The sequence below is a fragment of the Hyposmocoma kahamanoa genome, unplaced genomic scaffold (assembly GCF_003589595.1).
Source record: "Hyposmocoma kahamanoa isolate Upper Pololo Valley unplaced genomic scaffold, ASM358959v1 80, whole genome shotgun sequence".
Lineage (NCBI taxonomy): Eukaryota > Metazoa > Arthropoda > Insecta > Lepidoptera > Cosmopterigidae > Hyposmocoma > Hyposmocoma kahamanoa.
Window position 1 is genome coordinate 5202233 of NW_020654051.1, and position 19927 is coordinate 5222159.

Here is a 19927-nt window from a genome sequence, read left to right on the forward strand (position 1 = left end):
TGGGAATATATAAATGAAGCACCAATAACTGATGGTGTAAAGTATGATATTGAAAGTGAATACGTTTTTAGCCCAGAATACACACAACCACTGTCCACAGACAGATCGACATTAATTAACACAGATAATTTTACGACAAAATTGATAAAGATGCGTGATCAGAAAGGTTATATTTTAAATACCAATTCCAATGCTGAGTTAAATTTTAAGTACCAATTAAAAGATATTTTAATTTGTAGATAATACCAGAAATAAGACATACAACGTAAATTTATTGAACGTAACGTCTCCCCGTCGAACCACGTATAAATCTAAACCAGAGTACAGAAAACAAGAAACAAATTACGATCCAAAATTTGAACCTTTTTATATGCGCAAGACTACAACGATGTTGACGTCAAGCGTGATGACAACAACAAGCAATACCATCGTATTAAATAGCACAAAGGTAAAAAATACTATGGTCAGAAAACTTAAAGGCAAAGCAAGCAAAAAAATCACTGTTACGACTACAGATGAAACGACAGATGAAACGACAGATGAAACGACAGATGAAACGACGGATGTGACGCCAACAAATGTGTATATATTTGCCGACGATGAAGTGCAAATATCGAATTTATCAGGTATATCCTATGAAGTCTTAATGATATAGTTTCTCCATTGCGCTGGTCCAATACATAGCGGTCCTCAACTCTACGGAGAAGAATATTCTTTTCTAAATTTATTGGGTGCTTTTCTTACCATGTGCCCAAAATAGTGAGGTATTTTCTTGTTATTTGGATCTTCGTTGTTTGGATTCTCCGCATGACAGTTTTTTAGTTTTGACACATTCTGCATAACTTCCTAATAATTAGTCTTCACTAAACACAAGGTGAGAACGACTGAAGTGATTCTCTCGACTGCTGACTGCTCGAACGCGAATTTTCCACTTTATGTCAAAATTTTCTTAGCTCCATTGATGTTACGAAGCCGATAATTTTGAGCATTAAAGTACAATTCATAAAGATTGAGTTCAAAAAACAACTCTTGAACAAATGTTGTACAAATTGAAAACAAAATAATTTTGAGCCGATTCGGGTAAAAATTACAAAAATTCAGTAAAAAATCATGAGTCGAAAACTACGAAAAATCGCGGAACATCCATGGGGGGGTGATTCGGATACCATGAGGCACATTTATTTTTTCTTCACGTCACTATCCCGGCCTTCGTGTATCTCATATATTTCTTATTGGGTTTGTTTTCCAGCTATCGCAGAACTGCGACAAGCACTCCATGATACATATCGTTTTAATTTTGTAACTATGATGCGAGGTACAAATGAAGTTGACCTGCGAAGTCTCAATAATAATTACATACCAGTAAGTGTTATAAGTTTAATATAAAAAGAAATCCTGCTTAAATGTTTGATTTTTCACCTATTTATATTTTCTTAAATACAATTATTAGGTGCCAATGTATTGGGCAAGGCATTATGCGTATTAATTACAACTTTGTTTAAAAAAAAAACCTCGAAAAGTTCGTGTATTACATCTATTTGCCAAGTGTTATTGAAATCGGTTCCCGGAAAGTGCGTGAAACCGGATTCATCCCCTAGTTTACCACCCTTAGAGGTGGAATATTTTCTTCAAATTTAAATGATACCAATACTGCGATATCATCTTGCCAATCAAAAAAGAATCATAAAAATCGGTTCACAAATGCCGAAGTAAACGCGTAACAAACATACAAAAAAAAAATACAGTCGAATTGAGCACCTCCTTCTTTTTTGAAGTCGGTTAAAAATATATGTTTTGTTTACATTTTTCATCCATGAAGACTTAGCCACGTTAACAATTATAGCCTATATTAATATAAATACATGGCAGTACTGAGACATGATTGTCATCGCGGCATTTTCGAGTATTTGCATTTGCGTAATACATACATACAAAACGTCATATTCATTATTATTGTTTTTTATAATACCAAGCGACGAAACGAACAAGTCGTGTGCATGGTGTTAAGCGACACGCCTGTCTAAACAGTGGCAGTGCCACTCAGAGCTTTAAATCGTTAACATCTCTTACCCTTTAAAACCGGAACGCAGTAATGCTCACATTACTGCTTGGCGGCAGAAATGGGTAAGATAGCAGTACTTCTCTGGACAAACTCTTTCACTAGGAGCTACTACTGCTACGAAATTATTTAACTCCTCGTTGTATTTGTCAGTTATCGCATATTTACCTGTACGTCAAATATTTTTCCAAGTACATCAACCACCCAATAGCGAATACAAGTAGCCATGTCAAGTGCTGCCATAAGAGAAATGGGGTACAAGACTCGTTCTCCCATAGATATTATTCGACACTAACGTGATTTGTGCATCATGACCACGGAAGAAAAATAATGGAAAGGTCTTATGCCTCGATTACTGTCAGAACCGTTGTCGCCAAAACTCATTGTTAAAGACAATGAAGTCTTGATAACGGTCGGTAAAGGTCGTAGTTTCTAATTTAAAAATGTGTAACAATTTCTGAACAAATAATATAATTTTAACTGGACTAGACTGGTAGCTGTAAAGGTACTAACTGGGTGATAAATCTTTCATAGATTTCTCATAGATGACGCTACGACTAAAAAGTCGTTGAAAAACCAAATACAAAGACACGACGCAAGCACATAGAGAAATTCGTGAGGTCCGTTGGTTCGTTCCGTGGCTTAGTTGGTATAGCGTCTGGCACGGTATGCAAGAAGACGTCGGTTCGAATCCGACCGGATCGAAGGAATTTTTTCTGTGTGTTCGATCTTTGTATTAATAATTATAACAAACTAGTGGAGTAATTTCACAAAAAAAAATGAATATCAATTCAATAAAAATTTAATTAATAATATTTTAATTTTACCCTGTTGCATATCGTTGAACGTTCAATCTCTATTACAACTAAATCATATAAAGATAATTGGAATATATAAACTAAACACTAACAAATGTAAAAGCGCTCTTAAAAGATGGCTCCTAACTTTGTCTTATAACGAAACAGGAGACCTTTTGAGCGTTGTCTCATATATAATATATTTATTATGCATGTTGTTCAATCCAATTCGCGGTTTTGGCAATGCTGACTTGTTGAATACAACACTTAAAATATTATTATTATTATTTAAAATGTTTACAGTGGTATAATGACGATAGACCCTAGAAATTAAATTTCACAGGACTGTAAATGGTACAATGCTTTTGTTCTTTTTGAGACTCTAATTTGCAAGATTTATCTCGTTACTCTATATTTGTATCTGTGGATTGTGAACCGACATTTCAATATTTCTCGTTGGTGCTGGTAGTGTTAAAAATATCTTGTGTAAATTTTTTGAACTTGTATTTCTGAGAGGTGGGAACCTGGTGACCTGACGCACAGGCATTTTTTTGCTAAGTTTAGGCATCAGTCTCCCACAAAATTACCCTTACCAAAATCTAACGTGTAAACTGTTCCTAGCTATAATTTGTATTTTGTGGAAGACATAATAAACGTTATTATTATTATTATATATTTGGAAGCTTTTAATTGGCATCTCATTGATCATATTGTAAAAGTGAAATAAAAATAATATAAAATGTTACGACGGCGACGTTTTGGTTTTAAATTGAGGTTTAATTCACTCTGCTGCCATCTAGCGGTCTATAGTTGAAAGACGACGAACGATCATGCCTACCAGCAGCAGGGAAAAATTGAGATATTTATTTAGCTCACCAAAATAAAAGTCGACTATATTGCAGCGACATAAGATTAACTTTCGTTGCTTGCAACATAAAATCTATTGCGATACACACAAAACGAAAAATTTATTAAAAATTAAAACCGTATTAGTACGGGAAATATTTGGATGCGAGCTAAGGTAGTATGGACTCTTAAAATTCTTTTTCAACGCACGCACTCATAGCCCCACACTAGAGAAACCCTGTAGCGCGGGTTACATCTTCACACACAATGTGCAACTCCAAATTACACCCAATCACACGAGAGAAATAAATGTAGGTCATGCAAATATTTCTCCCGGTCCGGCGACCGAATCCAATACCTCTGAGTGGCACGGAGGCAGTAATAGGTTAAGTGTATTAAAGGGAGTCAGACAATTGACACCATTCAGTATTTATTTAATTTAATTATTGATTTGCAGGCACTACTGCTTTTGGGCATGATTTTTTGCTTTTGTCTCGTTGGTATTAATTTATGTAATTGGTACTTCTGTGGATTCCGTTCACGCAATAAAAGACTGCGCGTCCGTAAACTTCCCAACGTAGCAATACGTAAGGTATTATTTAGCATAACGTTTAAGTTTTGTTTCTTTTTTGCTAATAGATAATAAAATATCACTTTTGTATTCTTGAACTTGGGAGTTAAAGTTTCGGCCATTATTGTAAACAAAAACATGAACAGAAAAAGAAAGATAAATCAACTGTTTAGTTCATTAACATCTCCGAAAAATTCGGGGACCAGCAGAGCTGAATTACAAATATTAGAATTATATTTTTGTTATATTATGCCCAAATTTTGCAATTTTTTTTGATGAATTAATATTTATGTTTCCAGCTTATTATGAACATATTTGCGGGTCTATGTGTCGTTTGCGCATTTTTGGAACTGATTACAAATCTAATTATGTCGACGTATATATACTCATACGGTACATCAGTTACAACTTTTTTAGCAAACTACGGTAACATTGTAAATCGTGAGGTATTATTATCTTCCTTTTCATTTTCTTACTACTATTCATGTAATGATCACTCAATGTATATTTGTAATGTATAGATAGATTTGTGATGGGAAGAACAATTCGTGCGCCTGGTGTTAAGCGACACGCCTGTCCAAATCAGTTGAAGTGTCACTCTGACTAAATTGACAAGTCCCATGCGCGTATTTACTCGACACGAATTTTATCGCGCTCTCCCCGGAGGCCGCGCGGAGTCCGCGTTGTCGCCGCGCATCGACCGCGCGTGCGTCTTAAGTTCGCAGCTCTTAAGACCGCGCGGTTGTATTATTCAGATGAATTTAAATGTCGTTGCCTAGTAAATAGAATTCAGATTCGCCATTAATAAACACGAAGGCGTGGTACCTAAGCGGTCGCCGTGCGGCGGCCGTGAGAGAACTACCTCTTCGTGTAACTGGGCGCTAACCCTTCAAACCCGGAACGCAACAATGCTCACATTATTGCATGGCGGCGGAAATAAGTAAGGTGGCAGTATTTTCCTCGAACCACTCTTCCACAAAGAGCTCTACTGCTGCTTACTACTACAACTAGTGTTTATGTGGTGCAAATGAGGATGTAATTTTGGTTTGCTTTGGTTAAAACAAAAAAAAAAAAACCATCTGAAGTCCATAAAGCTTTGACGTTGTGATGAAATATCGTAAGGGCAAAAAGATCTTCCACAAGAATTTTAGATGGGAAAATGTGCACGTTAGTGCCGATTGGCTGCAGGCTGCAAGTAAACTCTGACACTCCATAATCATGAGAGCCCACATATAATAGGCATAAAAGTTGATTAATGCTTTCGCTATTATGAGAAATAATTTGAAAAATGAACATGAAGCGAAGGTGGAAATGGGCGATAAGGCCCGTTTCGTCAATTGACTTTGAAAATAATATTATTTTAATGAAAAAAAAAATGAGAATGAATTTTTTTTTTTTTTTTTTTTTAATACATGACAGGCAAATGACTCCACTCCACCTGATGTTAAGTGGAAAGTGGTATCCAAACGCGAAGGAACCTAGTGCAGCGATGGAACCCTCACTGCACTAGCCACGAATGTTCTAATCCCTGAGCAACTGCAAGTAAGACTTGAGATAATGAAAAATGTAAAGTGAAATCAGTATTTAGAGATCGTATTGAATACGTGTTTCATGAAGAGCCATCGGGCTCACCAGATTTGTTAAATCAAATGGACGATACTGTTAATGTTGAATTAAAGTAGGTCAATGGAATTAACGGAATAATTGTGTTAAATTAATGTTTTTTGCTTACTTACTTTGATGACATTATGTCAAAGTTTCGTTTAAATGATTATCACTAATTTCAGGTTTCCTACCACGGTATGTCTTCTTTTTATTTTCCCGATATTTCGGAACGGTTGCACGCTCCATGGTCACGGGTTAACTGGACGGCGGCAGATGACAGCTTTAAGAGCAGACTTATCTGTCTACCCTCTTGCGGTGTCGACGACTACCTTCATCGCGATTTGTTGTAGCGTTACCATTGTCACTCACTTTTTTCACACAAACCACACTCACTGTGTCCACACGCGAAACTGAACTCGAGGTGTTTTTGTTTTTATTACTGCACGCACTAAGGACCGGATTCCATGCACTGGACAGATAAAACCATCATCACGGTGAAATGTTTTGCACTTCGTGATCTCGATGGCTTCTCGTACCAACCGTAGTATGTAGTGACGTTCTGTCGAGAGTACCTGGGGACTATGCAACTCGATCAAGTGGTTAGTGTCAGTCTGTGTGAGATGTTGTGCTATAGCCAACTTCTGTGCACCATTGTTTTTTACTGCTCGGATGTGTTCCTTCATACGATCGACAATTGTTCGTTTAGTCTGATCGATATACGAGTTCCCACAACTGTAGTTCACTTTATAGACACCCGGTGTTTGTAAAGGAAGGTGGTCTTTTGGTGAACGTAACATTTTTCCTATTTTGGTTAAGGGGGTGAAAACAGTTTTTACGGAAAACTTCCTTAGCAACCTGGCTATTTTATCTGTCACCTACATAGGACAGAAAAACTGGTATTATCTGTACGTACGTCAATTTGCTTCTTCCTTTTTTGTATTGGTTTACATGTTTTAATTTTGTATCCATTCTGTCGCAAAACCGTCTTAACGTGCTCCTGTTCCTGTGGTAGGTGGTGTGCATCACAAAGATCATCAAGCTCTATTGGTTAATGACCTGACGACCGAATGTGTTTTGGGTGATGATGTGAAGTGAGTGGCATGTAAATATTTGTCCGTGTAAGTTGGTTTTCTGTACACAGAATGACCGAGTGAACCGTCTTGTTGGACTTTGACCAATACATCCAAACATGCAAGCGCGCGATTTGTCTCAATTTCACAAGTTAATTCATTTTGTTATTTGTGGGTGTTGTTAAGAAGTGCTAAATAATTTTGTATATGTTGCTCCTTTCCTTCCATTACGCAAAATACGTCATCACCATACCTCTTCCATAATTTTATTGTTGATGATGCTGACAGAATGGCGGCGTGTTCATAGTATTCCATCCAAATTTTGGCAACAATGGGAGCAACGGGACTGTCCATCGCTACACCATCAATCTGAAGGTAGTATTGGCCATGTACAGGAAGTAGCTCGTGTTTAAGCAATGTTCAAGTAATTGAGCAATCTCCATTGGGATGTTATTTTCTTGAAGTTTCACTTTGATAACGTCGATGCACTCCTTTATTGGTACGCTTGTGAAAAGAGACTCAATGTCATAACTAACCATTGTCTCATTCTCGTTAACTGTGGTACTGTTAAAGATCTCAATGAAATGCCTGGAGTCCTTCACAAAGGAGTTTGTTGTGCCTATTAGAAATGTTAGTGTACGAGACACATATTTTGCCAGTTCAAACGTAGGTGAGTCTATCGGACTCACTATTGATCGTAATGGTACGTTAGTTTTGTGGACCTTTGGCAAACCATAAAGCCTCGGCGGTAGGACGATACGTGGACGTAATAGTTGTTTTTCAATATCTACTGGGATAGCGCTCCTACATTCAGCTATAATGAAGGTGGAAGAGCGAAATTTAATCCTTTTTCCAGGACGTTGATTGCTGGTTCAGTCAGTACCTTGTTAGACAGGTTTATAGCCATTCGAGTTTCTTTCGAGTTATAAGGCGACAACAAATCGCGATGATTGTAGTCGTCGACAGCGCAAGAGGGTAGACAGATATGTCTGCTCTTAAAGCTGTCATCTGCCGCCGTCCAGTCAACCCGTGACCATGGAGCGTGCAACCGTTCCGAAATATCGGGAAAATAAAAAGAAGTCATACCGTGGTAAGAAACCTGAAATTAGTGATAATCATTTAATGAATAACCACGAAAGTCTTAAAATCTATAAAGTTGGTTTATTATTGACACTAAGCACTATTATTTATTGTACGCCTTTCTTTTGCTTTTAATTCGGAAATTCTTCAGAACCAATATTGTTTTGTTTACCTTTGTTTTTTGTTGTAACTTATAAGTTGCCAAGCGTATTTTAAGAGCCTTATTAACCTTGAAGGTTATATAAAGCAGTTTTCATGGAACATTGATACAAGTCAGTATTGGAAACTCCACGCTTCGTACAGCCGCGTTTTATTTTAGAACCGCTTCATACAATGATAGCTTCCATTGCATTGGAAATTCCCTACTTCGCACAGTGATACTTTGTTTTGAGTAGGAGACTCAGCGCTTTATGCCGATTTAGCTTCGCATGTAAAGCTTCGCGCTTTATCTTGTACTACCAGCAAAGTTCAAGCCTTCCCAAACCCAAAACAGTATAATTTACAAGCATAGATGTAGTCCCTTGTTATATGGACTCATTTTCGTGTGAAAACCTTTTGTTTATATTAAAAATACGATCTAGCCCTAAAATGCCAATGGTTGGTAAAAACAAGTAATTTGAGGTAGCCTGTACAGATAACCGTTGTCTGCATGCAAAAAGAACCTATGTGTTGGTAACGCGCGTCGCTATGCTGATAAAACTTAAGCTGCTTATGCATCCTGTACCTAGTCAACCTACGCAGCAGCGCATTATCTGCCCGTCTCTATTTTTGTACTGTGAATGCAATCCATCCAGAGATACCAGCACTCCTAAGATGTAGTAACGATCCACTTTACAACGTCATCGGTTGATTTATTATAGGGTTTTGTCATTAGATGACCGGCCGCGCCAAACGTGAACACTGATTCCAATAAAATGGCAGACAGCGAAATATATTACTAGTAACTAGCTATTTAGTTTATCGAGTGCAAACTTAGAATTTTGTATATTTATAGAGCAGAAAGATATTTTTTTATCTAACTTTGTGGATACCGGTTTGTATTTCATATTAAAAAAAAATGTTTTTTTTTACAATAACCTACTTTGTTTTCAGGCCACAGAATTGATTAATAAATTAAAAAACAGGGCATTTGTTTTATCCGAAGTAATAATTTCACTATTAGCAACAAATTCAACAACACCGCAATATTATTCAAACGGAACAAATCAATCAGGAGACCCAAATTTAATGAAAATTATACAGCAGAAACAAGACGATCTAATAACATTGAAAGATGCTATAATACAGCTTGCAGATTATCAAATTAATTTGAATAACAACACAAATCTGCAGACATTCCTAGTAGAAACCCAGAAGTTTACACGGGTATGTAAATACTACCTATTTTATTATAATTAGCATAATAGTTTGTTATGGAATTCGGCCTGGCCATTGAAATTAAATTTTCAAACTAAATTTAATAATCAAGTATTTATTTTCATTTTGATTAGTTTTGCAATCGGTTTGAAATCATACATCACCATCATATCAGCCGGAAGACGTCCACTGCTGAACATAGGCCTCCCCCAAAGGCTGCTAGATTAGCCGATCGGACGCAACGTGCATCCATCGGTTACCCGCCGCCCTTGAACTGAACGCCTTCCGGTTCGTGGTCTCTATTTGAGAACCTTTCTGCTCCAACGGGCGCTCGTTAGAACTGACGTCCTACGAGCTATGTGCCCTGCCCACTGCCACTTCAACTTGCTAATCTTTTGGGCTATGACGGTGACTTTCGTTCTTCTACGGATTTCCTCATTTCTCATTCGATCACGTAGTGAAATGCCGAGAATTGTTCGCTCCATGACTCGTCGAGTGACTTTGATCTTTTTTATGAGGCCCATAGTAAGTGACCACGTCTCAGAGGCATAGGTCATCGCTGGCAGCACGAACTGCTCGGAGACTTTTGTCTTCAAGGACTGCGGTATTGCGGTTGCGGTATTGAAATCAAACATGGATACTATAAAGCTCGTGTATTTTTATTATACCGTGTAATTTATTAACAGCGTATATGACGTGGATGTAACCAACGAACGCCTTCATGGATTTTAATTTGCCCTATAATGCAAGGTTACGACTTGGCAAGTGAACCTTATGGATGATCACGGCTTAAGGTGACAATTGAGATTTTAGGGATTTATTTATTAAAGCCCATCCAAGAGAAATAACGGAGGAGTTAGTAGTTTTGCACTAATTCATTGAATCAAAAATCAAGAAAACACAAATGATAACGCGCATTGAAACTTACATAGTCCCAATGAATCATCACAGATACGAAGAAGTTTTAGACCGTATCATTCATTACTTGTGGTAAAAATTGAATATTTTATGATGAAATAATCAACATAATTCAGACGGTAAGTCCAAACTGTAACTGTTTTATGATCCAGCTAAGGAGTAATCTACCATAGTTCCTTTCTACTGGAAAAAGGTTAGTCGTTGAATTCAGAAACGAAGCCACACACATGAAAACTGATCATAATTTTACTAAGTCACGAGGTCTATAAGGCCCTGCAAAACATGCACACAGATACAAGTAGCACAGACAAGCGTAAAATTGACCGAACCGCGAACTTGATATTATAATTTGTTCCTGGGAGCGAGGAATCCACCATGAAATGTTGGTTAAAGAAAATTGAAGAACTCGTAGAAGTTCATGGATGGGACAAAAATACAATGAGATACAAATGAAAAGATTACGCTAATGTGAGAGGAATGGAAAAAGTTATTTTTACACGCATTTTCGATATTTACATCACTTCTAAACGAGTTTGCTCGTTGGGATCGGTAACAAGAAAAGTGAGCTACGGAGAGTATGACAAAGTACTATCAAGAAATGCCCATATAGTGCAGACTACGCCAAGCGTCTGTTACATTTCAAGTTAGAAACGTTAAAGACTCGGGGATAAGATTTCGACTTAACGTTCCTCTATAAGGTTTTACGTAACCAGCTCGATATGCTCTGATTAATGTCTCAAGTTAAGAAGGCTTCCACGTTACCTAAAAATATATAAAATATATTTTTAGTTCCTGTATCTCGTACTAATGTGGACCATTTTTCTCCACTTTATCGTAGCATGAGAACTTTCAATAACGTTATTACAGCGAGGTTGACATCTTCCACGCCTCATTATATGTATAAGTTTAAAGGGAACGTCACAAATAATTTAAGGGCTGGTTTCCATAGCATTTAAGTTTATTTTAAAAGTGCAATCCCTAGAGTTTCTCGGTCGTTCTTCTCAGGGAAGTTACCTATGGAATAAATCAGTGCCTCCAGTGAAAAAGAGGGAGGGGCAAAAAACCATATTTTTATTGATTATCGGTTGTTCGCATTTATTATAGAGCAAGTCTTCCAGTTGGAGACCTCAATGACATCAGCCATTTCATACCACAGCTAATGCCTCTTTCTCAGTTGTGGTGTAGTTGCGTTCTGGTGGGGGTGAGAAGTCTACTAGCATACTCCACAGGGTTGACTTCTCCCCCCTCTGGACCAAGACCGCTCCAAAAGCGTAATTGCTCGCATCGGTCTTGAGGACGTAGGGCTTCGATTCGTCGGCTTGTCTCAGAATTGTAGCATGTCTTTTCAGTTCACAATATGCTGCGTCTTGTTTATTGCTCCATGACCATTTCTCGTTCTTCTTATTAAGATGTGTTAGAGGCTCGGCAATCTTCGAAAAATTCTCGATAAAGCGGCGGTACCAGGAACAAGTTTGTAGGAACGTGTCCAAATGTTTCAAAGTAGTTGGCGTTGGTAGGTTAACAATGGCAGCTGTCTTTTCTGTGTCTGCTTGTAGTCCGTTCGGAGTAATGAGATGTCCCAAATATTGCAGTAAAGAGCAGCAGAATCTACATTTCTCTCCATTGGCCGTCAAATTATATTGTCGAAGTTTTGAGAGTACATCTCAGAGAGTTGAGATTGAAAACTTCCAGAAAACACGATGAGATCATCAAGGTAAGCTAATAATTTTACATTATTGAGACTGACGCGAAATCTATCTATCAGCCTTTGAAACGTTACAGGTGCATTTTTCAAATCAAAAGGCATCCTTGTAAACTTGAATATACCGAAAAGAGTAATAAATGCAGTTTTATCTTGATCTTCTTTCCTCATTGGTATTTGCCAATATCCTGCTTTCCGGTCCAATGTCGCTTCATGGAGCATCGTCGATCCTTGGAATCGGATATGTGTCAGGTACCGTTATGGCGTTTAGTCTTCTATAGTCTACGCATAGTCGGAGTGATCCGTTTGGTTTAGGGACCATTACAACAGGTGCAGCCCAAGGAGAGTTACAGAGCTCAATGATTTTGTCTTTCAACAAGTTTTCAAATTCACCTTTAAGAATTTCTTTACAAGGCCGAGATAATCTATAAGGTGTCATCGATGGGTGGATGATCCACTATACATATGTATACAATGTTCTATCTCGGAAATAGGTTTACCATTGGGAACAAAACATCATTATACTCTTTTAACAATCTGTCTTGCTCCTCTAGATTGCTTTGAATTTATTGTGCTACCATCTCCAGAATTAAGCCTAATGTCAGTTTCGGGGAATAAAGCTTTAGACGTCGGAGATAAGTTTACTTCTTGAGTGTTGACGCTCCACACAGCATTTCTCATCATATACTCACAGCGCGGAGAGTAACCGTTGAAGATTGTTGATCTGCTTCGTTTGACTTGAATCGGTGATCCAGGCAAGTCCAACGGAATCAGCTTGTAGGGTATTGATGGATTCACATGCAGATACAGATGTGGCAGAGGTAGCAGCATCATTGTCCTCAGTGCGTATTAATTTATTAGCAGGAGCCGATGCATGTGGCGGTAGAGAGGGCTAAGTTATTTATTTTTGGAGGATTTGGGTGGAGGCTCTTCTCCTTATTGAAATGCACGAAGCCCTCCTTAAACATCTCATGTATTTCGGTAGGATCATGGATGAAGCTCCTTGTGAATTGGGTGAGATTCAGTACAATGCCAGCCTTCTTTAAAAATCCGATTCCCAGCAGGATACGGATGTCTGGTGACTCCGGTAACACGATGAGATTATTCTGGAAGGTATGTCCACCCAAGGTAGACGCTGTTGGCTTGTTTGAACACGTCGGGCAATTGCTACAGTAAATGCCGGGTGCTCCACAACCGTAGCAAGATACTTTTGAAAGCAGTGGGGTTGCTTTTTGTTTGATAACTTGAGGTGGAGGAGGTGCCTTCGCCTCACTGTTTTGCTTGCGATATTGATCGTAAGAATGGCCATAGTTCCTGCAGAACTTGCATCTTCCTTCCTTTATTGTAATTTGGTCTTGCCGAACGAGGTGTCGCTGGTACGGTGGGTTTTACTTGTAATATTTGTTCAACGGCACGGGCCCCATCAAGAAGTTCGCCAAAAATATTGACAGTGTTGCGTGGAACCTTGTCGCGAATGCTAAGGTGCAGCAATATATTAAGTCCATCTGTTGTATCTCTTCTAGCTTCTCGTTTGTTGGTAGTTGAGAAAACAACATCCTCTTCTTGGCTATGAAGCGTGCAGTGTGTACTCTCTTCTTGTTTTCACTTATGATGTGAAAAATAATCCTGAATCCTGATAAATAAGATACTCGGGTTTCTTTGGCGCAAAGTTGCAGCGCAGGCGGTGTTCGAACTCGTTCCAGGAAGTAACTTCATATCTTTTAGGCCTTGCCACCATACAGCAGCCTCACCTCAACTATTAAGGACAGGCGTGTCGCTTACCGCCAAGTGCACGACTTGTTCGTCCTGACACTTAGATAATAAAAAAAACCTAACTTTCGCGCAGGTAAATGGAACGTGGCACAGAGGCCACGTAGAATAGCTGTGAAAGTTGATTGCATCTGTTTTCACTACGTGTTTAAATTTTTTTTGTTTTGTAAATTTTATATTTAGTTTTCTTTACTTTGTTCGATGTTTTTATAATTAGCGTTTTGATAATAATATTACAGGATTTTTTAAAGAGCATGGTTGATGTGACGCACAAAGAAGTGCTCGCCTGGGCTTTACCCGCTGTGTTGTCAATTATGCTGATACGTATCATGGATGAATACACACGGTTTCGTATACGATTGCTTAACGTTGTTCGTGTAAGTAGTTAAATGTACATCTTTATAATAAAAACCTTCATGTTCATTTTTAAGATAAACGTCTCCAAGCTGCTTAAAATTTTCGTCTAACGCAGCTTTGTTGGACTAGGCCTGAACATTTAGTTTTGTAGCGGTAGAGCCCTTTGTGAAAGAGTTCGTCCAGGGAAGTACTGCCACCTTACCAATGTCTGCCTTCAAGCGGTAATGTGAACATTACTCGTTCCGGTTACCCTTCGTAATCGGAACGCAGTATTGCTCACAGTAAGGTGGCAGTACTTCTCTAGACGAACTCTTTCACAAGGAGCTCCACTGCTACAAGAAGAAATATCTACATATCAGGCGATTAAAAATGGAAACAGCAGTAGAAAAGTTAGAACCATATTTTTCATTCATTAAGAATATAATATTAAGTGATCAGGATGTACCAATAAAAGTAGTTAAAATCAACTAAAACAGAACGGGATTAAGCTTCATTTGAGTCCCAGAAAGTAAATATGACAAACTATGTCAAAGTGAAAAATGGCCTATAAATATAGAGTTCTCTGAATGGGTGTGGTTTCGTAGATCAGCGAAATCACCAAATAACGAATAAAACAATCATTGACTTACAATTATATGGACGTCGGGTCCGCGCTAAAAAGTGTCCGAACTTATAGAGCGTTAAAATCGTATACAGAGCGTCATTCACGCTTTAGTCTTCGTTTGTTCGACTGACAGCGAAGCAAGCAAAATTAGACAGTCCTGCGATGACATTACAATTTAAATTCAACGTTTTAGCTTTTTCATATTCCTTTACATGTCACTACGTTTAAATAGGTTGACTTGGGAAATTTTTTTCGTGGTTTTTGTATTAGACTCGTCGTCCATTTATTTGTAAGTCAATGAAAACAATAGAGATCTACTATCAAAACCTCCCTAACAAACTGCGGAAGCAGAGGTGAGAAATCGTATTATATTTACTTGTGTGCCTTATTTGTATGAAAGAAACACTACAAAGTTTGTAGCGTTAATTATATTTGTACCCGTACCATGGTATATAAAAAAGTCACATGTGATCATTTTAGTACCAGTAAAGCTCCTTGTAAAAGAGTTCGTCCCGGGTAGTACTGCCACCTTACCTATTTCTGCTGTCAAACAGTAACGTCAGCATTACTGCGTTCCGGTTTTGAAGGGTAAAGGTGCTGGTGAAATTACAAGCACATGGGACTTATCAACTTATGTCTCGACGTGACAGACGCAGGGGCAGTACCCTTCAGATCTTTGCGATTTAAAGCTCTGAGTGTACTGTAACTGTTTTGGACAGCCGTGTAGCTTACTATCAGGCGCACCACTTGTTCGTCCCGTCACTTGACATTATAAAAGAATCCAGCTATTGGTATTATTTAAAAAATAGATCTAATAGTCTTTTGCAGGTCTAAAAAATATCTACTGTGCATTATATATAATTAAAATATATAATAAGGTTGGCTACAAGACTATGTCCCAAGCTGTTAAACCTTATTTAAATTTCACTTCATGACACGATCGGCATGTCAACAACATAAAGATTTTTCCGTTTCTGGGGGTCATCGTATATATAACCAGAAATAGAGACGCAATAGCATTGGATCGACCAGCCCGAATTCGAAACAATTGAGGGGTGTCGTCAATGGGTGTCATCAATTGGTTACACTTCAAACATCCAGTTAACTTGAGCTTTGCTATAATGGACGAAAATTGTAAAATTACATATTTAATTACCGTTGACATTGGATTCCGTTTGTTTTTCCGTTGATTTTTGGAATATACGGAGACATACACACAGGTCAGTTGTTGGCGCTGTCTATATTTCATTGCAAACGAGAGTTGTTATTTATTTATTTATTTATTTCACCGGTAACCGGCCGGCCGCGGAACCGCCGATAAGACACCCTTCGGCCAAAATTCTTCCTTCATGAAGACAGACAGATGTTCGATCGGCACTCTCACCACAAACGAATTGAAATTTACGTTGTGGCGGGACTCCAACCGCTCGACCCTCAGGGTGTATTTGGCTTTATGTTTGATATACTATCTCCTCAGACTTCGTGGAGTAATGCAGCCGCGACAGGTACAGCAGCATCGTCGGTGTGGCCGGACGCAGCAGGAAGTTCGGTCCTGTCGATGCTGTGCCACGTTGGTTACGGCTGGTGGGCTTCCTCCTCTTCTTCTTCTTCTCCACTTTTGTGAAGCCATCCTCGTCGCACCGGTCCATCTGCCTCTGTGGTTTTACAACTTCAGAGACTGGCACAAGGGGTTTCTTTTTCCCTTAAAAGTGATATATCACTGATGACTTACTAGGAATGTGTGGCCCTTATTTCTTCTCTATTTCTGGTTACATGCTGGGGGTCTCCATCCGCCATTCGTCCGAAAACCATGCTTCTTTTAATTTATTCGAGTATTATTTATAAGACATTAATTGTTTCGGACGGGTGTCGGACTGCAAACGAGAGTACAGGATTTGTTTCATTTGATTCGCGTCTATGGAGTATTACTATTTTTGTTTATGATAATTATTCATCTCTGATTTTGGATATTCTTTACGGACATTCTCTCGACTGCTAACTATAGTACCGGCATGCCATGATGGCCGTTTTGAGGTTTGTCCGCTCATTAAGTTTCGTATTAACTCATAACTACGTTGAAGGAGTTGTTTATTGTTGTCAATAGTGACGTGTAGTAAAATTTATGGATGTATAATTCTACGACACAACTCGGCATTTGTTTTTGAAATGATTAAAAATGAAATCTAATACGACCGTCACTTATAAGATTGCTGGCCAGCACAACTTCTACATACGATAAACTAGCATCAAAGTTTAATGCAAAGCAGTTTCGAATTGACGATATATTAAGTAAACATTTTTTTTTTCGTTTCGTTAAAGCTTTTTAATCAGCTACCCCTTGCAATACCAGTTATAAATCTAAAAACTAATAGATGCGACTCGCATTTGATTATATTTTTTCGATAATAAATTAATCTCAGTATTGCAATTTGTCAAAACTGCGATCATAGCGTGTCAGTACTGCAGTTGGTTTCTGTCGTATTATACAACTAAATTATTAGCTACAGTGACAGCTGTCAAATCCCGACAATGCGCGTTCGTCGAACGCTGTATCATTTGTTTTGTATAAATTGCAGAATTTCATTTTTCAGAAATTTCTATTGTAAATAAAAAGATTTCGGGAAAATTAATGAATCCTTACCTAATAATTTTTTGAATTATTTTGGTATAAAATGTACATACCTCGGTACACAATTTGGGCAAAAAATCAACACCTCATTTTATAACTCTCCTATTTAATCATAAAAAAGTTTCGACTAATTTAATTCATAGAATCTTTAAACGTCTCTTCTGAAAAGTTGTCATTTTGCAGATGTGACCTTATTAACACCAAGGGTGCGAATATTGTTTCAGATACCAATGTTACTGACAATGATTTTGGTTGCATTGATAACAACATACAAGGCGATAATGGCTATGATAATCGCCGATATTGCTGATGATGTTGGACGTAGTTTAGGAAATATTAGAATGAAATTCCCCAATAGATTTGGAAATGTTTCTCCTGAGGTAAGTTTTGAATGCATTGTTAGGTAAGTAATATGCCAATGAAAGAATTATTAACTGAAATCAATGATCGACAACAAGGCTACTATTATATTTTTGTAACCATATCATGATAAACTTTGTGTCAATTTACTCAATCACGCTCACACTCACTCATTCACACCCGCACACACACGCACGCACACACACACACACACACACACCCGCGCGCGCGCGCACGCGCACACACACACACACACACACACACACACACACACAAACAGAGCGAGAGAAACACTTACACGCAACACGCGAACAAGGCACACTTTTAGCTGAATCCCCATATTTGTAAAATAATATAGGCTCAGGTATAGAATTTGTTCAAGCAAGAAGTAGAGACCAGGTGTCCTAAGGGACACACAGGACTTTCTTAGTTTAGGCCACGTCTAGGGTTCACGGGTCACGTCTAGGGTTCGATTACCAGGTTAGGAGAAATAATGTGTATGGCCTACATTTATTACTCTCATAATTTGTTGTTGTTTATTATATCCAAGGCACTCGCTTCATTTATTACTATATTATTATTGTAATAATTATATAACTTAAACTGCCTCAGTGGCCGAACGGTTACCATGCCGGACTGCCACGCAGAGGTCCCAGGTTCGATTCCCGGGCCGGGCGAAATATTTGTATGACCTACACTTATTTCTCTCGTGAGTTTGGGTGTAATTTGTGGTTGTCTATGTGTGTGTCCATGGCACCCGCGACACAGGGTTTCCCTAGTGCGGGGCTATGTTGAGTGTGTGCGTTATGTGCGAATGTATGTATATAAAAAAAAGCTATTTCTTGGGACAGCTCCCATATCTTTTCTACATAAGTTTTGTTTATAGTGACCACCCCTATCAACCTCTTGGTTATACGGGAGGGACACTATAACATGTGCTAGCAAGCCCGCACAGGGACCTACTCAGTCAGGTCCTGACCCCTAATCAACCCGTTTGCACGGACTTCATCCAGTTCTAAAAAGGCTAAAGCCTTAGGTGACCCGCCCGGAAGCACGTACAGTACACTCCCTATTTTCCAGATAGGTACCGGAGCTATGAGCAAGCTTGCATACCGCTCCGCTCTTAATAAGAATGGGAGTTAATTACTATTGATTGAAACAAATTTGCATTTTCAGACCATATATTACTACGCAACATGTCCTGATACAAATGATAAATATTCTTTGCATCCAGAAAAAGGAGAGTTGTATAAAACTTTTAATAAAGTACTAAATATAAGTAAGTATAGAGAAATCTATTTGCAAAGAGTCGACTAACATAAGATTCAGAGAGTTCGTCCAGGGATATACTGCCACCTTACCTATTTCTGCCTCCAAGCAGTATTGTGAGCATTACTGCGTTTCGATTTTGAAAGGTAAGAGAGCAGGTAAAATTCATGTGATTTATAGTTCACTTAGTTGCCGCTTCTACGCTTCAGAACGCGCTTGATCGTTATCGTAGATAAACACCAGTCGAAAACGAGTAAAATGCCTAATTGTGCCATTATAAAGTGCAAAACCGCCATAACTGTGGGTAAACAAGTAAACAGGGACGTTTCGTTACACCAATAAGTGATTTTGTAATCAGAATATGCATAATTTATTTTGAAAACAATTATTTTATTATTTATTTATTTTGTATGAATTTAAAGAAAACAACTATTCAAACGAGTGTATGCCTCATGATTTGTAATACATTGCGACTTTTACTTGGTGCGATATATTTGTAATTCTTTGTTAATACGTCATGAATATCGAACGAGCGCTAATTTTGTATAATGGATTTAGTTTCGTGGTACGGCCGCTTGTATTTTTTTTTTTGGCCAAATTTAACATTTAGTGATGTATACGCTATGCAACACTGTTCTCGATTCTGATAGATTTTGGAAAAAAGGGACTATAATTATTATGACATTAGCAAACGTTATAAAAATATTCTATAACGTTTCGTTATAACGTTCAGTAACGTTTCTGTTAGTATAATATGAACACAGGAACCATTTATGTATGGCTTACTAGCCATTGTAATAATAGAGTTGTCATCTATGGTCAAGCAATTTTGTCTATTGCTTTATGTCAATTCGTAATACAGCCGTTACTTTTTTCCAACTAAATATTCGTTTTCTTTAGAAAAATTTTCATGGTAGCAGAGCGTAATTACTCT

At 38.1% G+C, this 19927-nt stretch overlaps 1 protein-coding gene across 3 annotated transcripts in view; it reads left to right on the top strand.

Moving 5' to 3' along the window:
- The window catches only part of LOC113233895, a 31974-nt gene continuing 12047 nt past the window's right edge, over positions 1 to 19927 (top strand). Inside the window, exons 1-9 of one of the 3 annotated variants that reach the window (XM_026469124.1) lie at positions 1 to 166; positions 240 to 626; positions 1250 to 1362; positions 4160 to 4294; positions 4573 to 4719; positions 9121 to 9393; positions 14014 to 14151; positions 17589 to 17744; positions 18901 to 19003. In XM_026469124.1, coding sequence (XP_026324909.1) covers positions 151 to 166; positions 240 to 626; positions 1250 to 1362; positions 4160 to 4294; positions 4573 to 4719; positions 9121 to 9393; positions 14014 to 14151; positions 17589 to 17744; positions 18901 to 19003 — 1468 coding nt within the window. In that variant the 5' untranslated portion in view covers positions 1 to 150. The remainder of the gene's footprint in view (positions 167 to 239; positions 627 to 1249; positions 1363 to 4159; positions 4295 to 4572; positions 4720 to 9120; positions 9394 to 14013; positions 14152 to 17588; positions 17745 to 18900; positions 19004 to 19927) is intronic. The other 2 variants (XM_026469125.1, XM_026469126.1) reach the window with 2 other exon arrangements.